Genomic DNA, 10208 nt, shown 5'->3' with positions numbered 1-10208 from the left:
CTTCAATAATGTCACTGTTCATAATGGCAGTAGCTGTAATCTCATATGTCACTGTTCATAATGGCAGTAGCTGTATCTCCAATATGTCACTGTTCATAAATGGCAGTAGCTGTAATCTCATATGTCACTGTTCATAATGGCAGTAGCTGTAATCTCAATATGTCACTGTTCATAATGGCAGTAGCTGTAATCTTCAATATGTCACTGTTCATAATGGCAGTAGCTGTAATCTCCATATGTCACTGTTCATAATGGCAGTAGCTGTAATCTTCCTCGAAGTGCTGTACAGAAACCCAGCCTAAAACCCCAAACAGCAAGCAATGCAGGTGTAGAAGCACGGTGGCTAGGAAAAACTCCCTAGAAAGGCCAAAATCTAGGAAGAAACCTAGAGAGGAACCAGGCTATGAGGGGTGGCCAGTCCTCTTCTGGCTGTGCCGGGTGGAGATTATAACAGAACATGGCCAAGATGTTCAAAATGTTCATAAGTGACAAGCATGGTCAAATAATAATCAGGAATAAATGTCAGTTGGCTTTTTTTATGAGCCATTCATAATGGCAGTAGCTGTAATCTCCAATATGTCACTGTTCACAATGGTAGCAGCTGTGATCTCTCTTTACCTCTAATTGTGTATTTTCCTTTTCCTCTCCATCCCTCATTCATTATACTCAGTACTAACCAGTACTAACCAGGCAGTGGTAGGCTATTTCCTTTGTAATTCTTCTTAATTAAAAAGACTCTGAATTCTAACTATAAAATGAAATCAACTCAATAACGGGTAAATGACTACATAAGCATTGAACGGCCCCTGTACTGAAACCCACAGGAGAGCAGTAAAGCACAGCAGATCAGCGGTCTTGTATATACATAATACTTGATCAAATAATGACATAGAAAACCACTTTCATTTAATGCCAAAGCATTTTGTTTCAAATGTAAATCCTTTTAATTCTCTGTGTGTCAATGCTGGTATTCCAGAATGACTACATTGTGGACCATGCCAGATCTTACATGCCTGGATAGGTTTAACATATCAGCATTCCATACCGTATGATAAAGTAAGCCGATGCTCACAACCATTAGTTAACGAAATGAAATGTTTGCAATGCAGTCAGCTTGGAACGTGCCCATCAGCTCCCAACTCTGTCGTATCAATGACTCCAACACTCAACTGATTAAAACTGAATTGTACACTACAGCACAGAAACAACCATTACATTTACATTTAAGTCATTTAGCAGACGCTCTTATCCAGAGCGACTTACAAATTGGAAAGTTCATACATATTCATCCTGGTCCCCCCGTGGGAATTGAACCCACAACCCTGGCGTTGCAAGCGCCATGCTCTACCAACTGAGCCACACGGGACAACCATCTGTTGTTATTTTCTAATAATGCAAGTATTTATCTTAACCTTAACTATTTTACTTCTTGTTTTTTGTTTAATTATAAAACATTCATTATTCAATAAATCCGCAGGGGAAAGGAAGTCTTTAACAGAGTCTGGAGATCCTGTTCTTTACACCAGAAGGTGTTGTCTTTAACAGAGTCCAGAGATCCTGTTCTTTACACCAGAAGGTGTTGTCTTTAACAGAGTCTGGAGATCCTGTTCTTTACACACCAGAAGGTGTTGTCTTTACAAGTCGTGGAGATCCTGTTCTTTACACCAGAAGGTGTTGTCTTTAAACAGAGTCCAGAGATCCTGTTCTTTACACCAAGAAGGTGTTGTCTTTACACGAGTCTGGAGAATCCTGTCTTTACACCAGAAGGTGTTGTCTTAACAGAGTCAGAAGATCCTGTTCTTTACAACCAGAAGGTGTTGTCTTTAACAGAGTCGGAATCCTGTTCTACACAGAAGGTGTTGTCTTTAACAGAGTCTGGAGATCCTGTTCTTTACACCAGAAGGTGTTGTCTTTAACAGAGTCTGGAGATCTGTTCTTTACACAGAAGGTGTTGTCTTAACAGAGTCTGGAGATCCTGTTCTTTTACACCAGAAGGTGTTGTCTTTAACAGAGTCTGGAGATCCTGTTTTACACCCAGAAGGTGTTGTCTTTAACAGAGTGGAGATCGTCTTTACCAGAAGTGTTTCTTTACAGACCAGATCGCTTACACCAGAGGTTTGTCTTAACAGAGTCAGAATCCTTTCTTTAACTAGAACAGAAGTGTTGTCTTTAACAGAGTCTGGAGATCCTGTTTCTTACACCAGAAGGTTGTTGTCTTTAACAGAGTCTGGAGATCCTGTTCTTTACACAGAAGGTGTTGTCTTTAACAGAGTCTGGAGATCCTGTTCTTTACACCAGAAGGTGTTGTCTTTAACAGAGTCTGAGATCCTGTCTTTACACCAGAGGTGTTTGTCTTAACAGAGTCGGAGATCCTGTTCTTTACACCAGAAGGTGTTGTCTTAACAGAGTCCAGAGATCCGTTCTTTCACCAGAAGGTGTTGTCTTTAACAGAGTCCAGAGATTGTTCTTTACACCAGAAGTGTTTGTCTTTAACAGAGTCCAGAGATCCTGTTCTTTACACCAGAAGGTGTTGTCTTTAACAGAGTCCGGAGATCCTGTTCTTTACACCAATAGGTGTTGTCTTTAACAGAGTCTGGAGATCCTGTTCTTTACACCAGAAGGTGTTGTCCATGTCACCATATTATCCAAAAGGAGAGTGTCCACTGTGTTCCAATGATAATATACAGATTGGTATTATAATCTTCTTTGTATCAAGGTTCTTCATAAACATTCTCCATGTCTCTGCTCTATACTCCATAAGGATCCTGTGTCCCGCTGATCAGTGACAATATCCATACAAGGTTTTTCACATGATGTTGACCATTGCCCTGTAGAGTCCTGACGGTCAAACATGATATTGGTACATCCATGTAGATTTTGGTCAGAGTCAGATGTTCCTGTGTGTCCCGTGTATAATATCCTGAGGGTCATACATACATGGTATGATCCTGGTCTCAGTCATGTATGTTGACATGTAGTTGTGACCTCTGGCAGAGGGAGGGGCAGGGCTGTCTGGTCCGGGAGGCCCACCTGCGGGTGAGCGGTCATCACAATAGAAACAGGGCGTCCAAGACCCTGGTTACCATGGTGATGTGGTACAGAGTTCCTCTGTCGTTCCAACCCGAACACAGGAGGAGTGTTCTGTAACTGCCTCCTGTACTGGATGAAGCTACAGGTCTTTAGTATGATAGCTAACACATTCTTCCCTATCAGGATCCCACTGACCCGGGCATCTCTATACAGCAGCATGTTACAGCCTCTGATCAACAAGGTTAAAATATTAATGGTGACCAGGCTGAGGATAGGATATAGCATCATCTTGTGTGGGACTATATTGATGCCCTGCATGGAGATCTCACTAAGAGAGACACAGGGAAGGACTAGCAACAGAATGTAACAATAGAAGAACATAAGTCCTTCGGCCCACAGAGGGAGACCTTTCTTCAGGGGTTCCCAGAGATTAGCCTGAATATCCAGGATATCTAGCAGGTCCACCACGACCCAGAACAACCTGAAGACAGGAGAGGAACAAGATCATAAAACAGAAGATGTCTTTATTGTCCCTTAATTTACAAAGAATGGACATGTCTTAATGCTCACAACCCCCCCCCCCCCACCCCACCCCAGGACACACAAACTCACATCCAGAGGGAAGGGTCAGACCAGTTGTACCTGTAGAATGGGTCAGGACCAGTTGACCTGTTAGAATGGGTCAGGACCAGTTTTACCTGTTAGAATGGGTCAGGACCAGTGTGTACCTGTTAGAATGGGTCAGGACCAGTTGTACCTGTTAGAATGGGTCAGGACCAGTTCTACCTGTTAGAATGGGTCAGGACCAGTTCTACCTGTTAGAATGGGTCAGGACCAGTTCTACCTGTTAGAATGGGTCAGGGGCAGTTGTACCTGTTAGAATGGGTCAGGACCAGTTGTACCTGTTAGAATGGGTCAGGGGCAGTTCTACCTGTTACGGAGCTCCTCTTTCTTCTTGAACGGCTGTACGTACTCCATATGGTCTATGGCCACTAGACCTACAAACAGCACTGGGACACAGACTGAGAGGAGTAGGGTCAGGGCCTTACGGGCCATAGCATCCAGAGACTTCCTGTCAGCCTTGTAGTTCTGGTACACAAAGTACACCTGGAAAACAACCAAAAAGGAAGTCAATAAAATGTGTTTTATACAGCCCTTTTTACATCAGCAGTTGTCACAAAGTGCTTTACAGATACGTAGTATCACACCTTCTTCTGCTCCCTCCCTCCTGTGCTCAATGTTGTCTGTCTACTAACCACCGGTCCTGGCAAACCACATTTTGCACACCTGGCAACCATCATTGCGCACACTTGCTCCCCATCGTTACACACACCTGGACGTCATCACCACCCTGCTTACTCTCCCTTCATATAGCCCTCAGTAGCTTCTGTCATCTGGCAGTATTGGTTTTGGTTACGTTCAGTACGCTGCTTCTGTTTTGTAGTTTCTTCATGTTTATTATTATTATACTCATTCTGCTTCCTGACTCGCTGTGTTACTCCCTCTCGAAAACATAGAAGCAGCAGAAGTTAAGGATATCTCCCATATGGTCGATGAACAGGAACACCTACTGCGTCAACACCATGAATCAACTGGGTACGGGTAATGGATTAGGTCCTCCACGTTCTCCATCACCTCGACAACAATTATCTGTCCTCAGATAATTGCATGGTTTGCTTTCGCCGTAAAGCCTTTTTGAAATCTGACACAGCGGGTGAATTAACAAGAAGTTAAGCTTTATTTTGATGTATTGCACTTGTGATTTTATGAAAGTTAAATATTTATGATACTGTAGTTTGAATTTCGCGCTCTGCAATTTCACCGTCCCACCTGCCCATAAGAAGTTAATGGAAGTCTCTCAAACATAATCCAGGTAGAATCAGGAATTCCCCACAGTGGCTGTTTAGGCCCCTTGCTTTTTTCAATCTAACGTCATGCCACTGGCTTTGAGTAAAGCCAGTATGTCTATGTATGCGGATGACTCAACACTACACATGTCAGCTGCTGCAGTTAGTTCTACTAAGCTATATGGATTTGTTTAAAGAAGCTCATACCAAGGATCATTTTGAATTTTAAGACCCCTTGAAGTATCCCCCAAAAATAATATATACATTTTTCAGGGACTTACTGCTATTAACCAATACAAACACATTGAATAACAGATTCACTACATGGAACGACAGATACTTTCTTGTGAACTATCTAAAGAAAGGAAACATTCGATTTTTTTACGTGTATTTAACCCCTTATTTTTGTCACAAAACAGTTTCCATGTACTGTATACTTCCATTCATTTTTTCAACTGGTACGAGGGTACCTTCAGATGAGTCTTGTGAGGTCTGTGGGCATCATTAAGCAAAACAACCGATATGTACAGTACTAGTCAAACGTTTAGACAGACTTACTCATTTCAGGGTTTTTCTTTATTTTTATGAATGAACACATATGGAATCATGTAGTAACCAAAAAAGTGTTAAACAAATCAACATATATTTTAGATTCTTCAAAGTAGCCACCCTTTGCCTTGCTGACAGCTTTGCACACTTTTGGCATTCTCTCAACCAGCTTCATGATGAATGCTTTTCCAACAGTCTTGAAGGAGTTCCCACATATGCTGAGCAGTTGTTGGCTGCTTTTCCTTCACTCTGCGATCCCACACCATCTCAATTTGGTTGAGGTCAGGTGATTGTGGAGGCCATGTCATCTGATGCAGCACTCCATCACTCTCCTTCTTGGTCAAATAGCCCTTACACAGCTTGGAGATGTGTTTTGGGTCATTGTGGGACAAGTGATAGTCCCACTAAGCGCAAACCAGATGGGATGGTGTATCGCTGCAGAATGCTGCGGTGGCCATGCTGGTTAAGTGTTCCATTCTAAAGAAATCACAGACAGTGTCACCAGCAAAGCACCTCCACACCCATACCTCCTCCTCCATGCTTCACGGTGGGAACCACACATGTAGAGATAATCCGTGCACCAACTCTGCGTCTCACACACGGTGGTTGGAACCAAAAATCTCAAATTTGGACTCATCAGACCAAAGGACAGATTTCCACCGGTCTAATATCCATTGCTCGTGTTTCTTGGCCCAAGTAAGTCTCTTCTTCTTATTGTCATTGTTATTGTTATTATCCTTTTGCAGTGGTTTCTTTTCAGCAATTCGACCATGAAGGCCCTTGAATGAGTAGGTGTGTCCAAACCTTTGACTGGTACTGTATGTGTTTTGTGAGAGTCTCACCATTGCACAGAGGGGTCATATTAGACAGAAGTTGGCAAATTGGCAGATTGACTTCAGACGAGTTCCAAGACGCGTGTGGGAGAACACCATCGTATTCATTCGAGTCATCTGTTCATATGTGTTATGTAATGTCATGTAGTATTTTAAACAGTATGTAACTGTCTCATGTTCCTGGACCCCAGGAAGAGTAGATGCTGCCTTGGCAGCAGCAAATGGGGATCCATAATAAATACAAATACAAAAATAGAGGGGTCTATTATTAGTTTGTATGCCAAACCGTTCGGATGCTACAGACGATTTTATGATTTTCGGGATGTCTCGTTTTTTTCCCACTTTTATTTAACCAGGTAGACTAGTTGAGAACAAGTTCTCATTTACAACTGCGACCTGGCCAAGATAAAGCAAAGCAGTGTGACACAAACAACAACACAGAGTTACACATGGAATAAACAAACATACAGTCAATAATACAATATAAAAAGTCTATATACAATGTGTGCAAATGAGGTAGGATAAGGGACGTAAAGGCTATAAATAGGCCATAGTGGCGAAATAATTACAAATATAGCAATTAAACACTGGAGTGATAGATGTGCAGAAGATGACTGTGCAAGTAGAGATACTGCCTGTGTATATTGGTTGCTAACTTCCCTGAAAAGTTGCATATCACGGGGGCTATTCGATGCTAATGCAGTACGCCACAGGATGTTTTTGTGCTGGTCAAGGGCAGTCAGGTCTGGAGTGAACCAGGGGCTATATCTGTTCCTGGTTCTACATTTTTTGAATGGAGCATGCTTATTTAAGATGGGGAGGAAAGCACATGGTCTGACAAACACCACTATAGCTCTGTCACCTTTCACCGCAGATGTGGAAGTGCGACATAGGCGGATACGGTGGATTGAAGAAAAAAATAAAATATGTACTGTATATACATATTTATAGTTTAAACTGACAGATTTTGTTGGGGATGTTTTTATTATGCTATTTAGTTTTCTGCCGGAGCGCGGACATCAACCTTATTTTTTTTATATAATAGAACAACATTAAAGAAAGGATAATACTTTTTTATTTATTTAACCTTTATTTAACTAGGCAAGTCAGTTAACATGTCTAGGACTGGGCTTCAGCTCGCCAACAGCCAATGAAATTGCAGGGCGCCAAATTCAATCAAGAGAAATCTCATAATTAAATTTTCTCAAACATACAAGTATTAGACACCATTTTAAAGATAGAATTCTCATTAATCCAACCACAGTGTCCGGTTTCAAAAAGGCTTTTCGGCGAAAGCAGAACATATCATTATGTTAGGTCAGCAACTAGTCACAGAAAGCATACAGCGATTTTCCAACCAAAGAGAGGAGTCACAAAAAGCAGAAATATTGATAAAATTAATCACTAACCTTTGATATTCTTCATCAGATGACACTCCCGGGACAACATGTTACAAAATACATGTATGTTTTGTTCGATCAAGTTCATATTTATATCCAAAAACCTCAGTTTTTGTTATTCACAGATTTAAAGATATTCTTCTCCTTAATGCAACCGCTGTGTCAGATTTCAAAAAAACTTTACGGAAAAAGCAAACCATGCAATAATCTGAGTACGTTGCTCAGACGACAAATCAACCCAAAGAGATATCCGCCATGTTGGAGTCAACATAAGAAAAAAAAAAAAAGAAATAGCATTATAAATATTCACTTACCTTTGATGATCTTCATCAGAATGCACTCCCAGGAATCCCAGTTCCACAATAAATGTTTGATTTGTTCCATAAAGTCCATCATTAATGTCCAAATTACTCCTTTTGGTTCGCGCGTTCAGTACACAATCTAAACTCACGACGCGCGGGCAGGTCCAGGCAAAAGTTCATACGAAAAGTCATATTACAGTCCGTAGAAACATGTCAAACGAAGTATAGAATCAATCTTTAGGATGTTTTTTAACATAAATCTTCAATAATGTTCCAACTGGAGAATTCCTTTGTCTGTAGAAAAGCAATGGAACAGAGCTCGCTCTCACGTGAACGAGCGTCACGAGCTCAAGGCATTCTGGCAGACCTCTAACTCATTCCCCTCTCATTCGCCCCCACTTCACAGTAGAAGCATCAAACATGGTTCTAAAGACTGTTGGCATCTAGTGGAAGCCTTAGGAAGTGCAAAATGACCCCATAGACACTGTGTATTTGATAGGCCTAGAGTTGAAAACCTACAAACCTCAGATTTCCCACTTCCTGGTTGGATTTTTCTCAGGTTTTTGCCTGCCATATGAGTTCTGTTATACTCACAGACATCATTCAAACAGTTTTAGAAACTTCAGAGTGTTTTCTATCCAACTATACTAATAATATGCATATATTAGCAACTGGGACTGAGTAGCAGGCAGTTTACTCTGTCCACGCTTTTCATCCAAACGTGAAAATGCTGCCCCCTATTCATATTAAGAACAAATTCTTATTTACAATGACGGCCTACCCGGGCAAACCCGGATGACGCTAGGCCAATTGTGCGCCGCCCTATGGGACTCCCAAGCACGGCCGGTTGTGAAACAGCTTGCAATCGAACCAGGGTCTGTAGTGACGCCTCTAGCACTGAGATGCTGCACCACTCGGGAGCCCAATTAAACAAAAAGGGAAACAACAAAATGACAACATCAACAGCAAAATGTAAAATGCCTTGTAAATACCTTGATCTCCAGGACAAAGATATAGAGGAACCAGAGTATCATGGCGTAACCTCGCTTGGCGGTCCGCACCTCGGCCCCGACCCAAACCGCCACGTACCGCAACACGATGAGGAAGCACAGGTCCCCTACCATCACCATGATGCAGATACCTGTTCCCCAGATAAATGTATTAATAATAATAATAATGATACAGGTAGTACAAGTTGGTTTAGAATTGTATTTTTGTCTTTCTCATGCTCCTGAATTGTGTTAATAATTCATTATTATGTCCTATGTATTTTATGCTTCATTTGTAAACACTGCACCCTTGTAAAAGAAACATCGGACTCAATGGAACTTCCCTGAATAACTGTATTATATACTGAATACTATATTGAATACTGTATTCACTGAATAAAGGTTTCAAAATAATACCTATCTTCCTGGGCCCGTGGTTCTGTTCCACCAGATAGGCATCGATCAGGGCCATACTGCTCATGATCAGCAGGGTGGACAGGCAGACATGGGGCTGGTTGGTGGGAGGGGGAGGCACCATCCTGACTGGGGCAGGAGGAGGTATGTTAGGGAGGGTGTAGGGTGGTCCTCTGCTAAATAAAGGCAGGTTAGACAGGACTGTTACAGTAGACTGTAATGCCTAGTTAAATAAAGGTTAAATAAATCAAACAAATGTTCCACTCCATGGCTGGGGTTTTCACAGGGAGGGAGGAGGGGGTGGGAGGAGATTTGTGGAGGGGGTAGGAGGAGATTTGTGGAGGAGGAGGGAGGTGGAAGGAGGGGTAGGAGGAGATTTGTGGAGGAGGAGGAGGGAGGGGGTAGGAGGAGATTTGTGGAGRAGGAGGAGGGAGGGGGTAGGAGGAGATTTGTGGAGGAGGAGGAGGGAGGGGGTAGGAGGAGATTTGTGGAGGATGAGGAGGGAGGTGGAAGGAGGGGTAGGAGGAGATTTGTGGAGGAGGGATGGAGGGAGGTAGGTAGGAGGAGGGAAGGAGGTGGAAGGAGGGAGGTTTGTGGAGGAGGGGTATGGAGGTGGAGGAGAGGTATGGAGCGTCTTCAGTAGACAGTAGTGTTTCTCTCAATGCCTGCTGGCTGGTCTGTTTGACAGTAGTGCTGCATAGCTCTGCTCTTGGTGAGGTTGTGGAGGAAGGAGTCACCAAAGATCCTTAGTCTCCCAGGATGGGGGCAGTTTAGACAGTAGTGCTCCTCTCCATGGCTTTTTAAAGAATATATGTCATCTTTATTTAACCAGGTAGGCCAGTTG

General features: G+C 42.5%; 1 protein-coding gene across 1 annotated transcript; it reads right to left on the bottom strand.

The window, feature by feature from the left end:
- Positions 1-2489: 2489 nt before the first annotated feature.
- On the bottom strand, positions 2490-9488 carry LOC112072396 (transmembrane protein 121). The gene is made up of 4 exons (XM_024139802.2): positions 9368-9488; positions 8954-9102; positions 3962-4137; positions 2490-3511 (listed from the first exon to the last, which is right to left on the bottom strand). Exons 1-4 carry the CDS (start codon positions 9486-9488, stop codon positions 2959-2961), a joined length of 999 nt encoding a protein of 332 aa, XP_023995570.1. The 3' UTR covers positions 2490-2958.
- Positions 9489-10208: the final 720 nt, after the last annotated feature.

This window comes from Salvelinus sp. IW2-2015, unplaced genomic scaffold, assembly GCF_002910315.2.
Source record: "Salvelinus sp. IW2-2015 unplaced genomic scaffold, ASM291031v2 Un_scaffold1912, whole genome shotgun sequence".
Taxonomy (NCBI): Eukaryota; Metazoa; Chordata; class Actinopteri; order Salmoniformes; family Salmonidae; genus Salvelinus; species Salvelinus sp. IW2-2015.
Note: the sequence above shows the minus strand (reverse complement) of the source record. Positions and strands in the feature narration are given on the sequence as shown.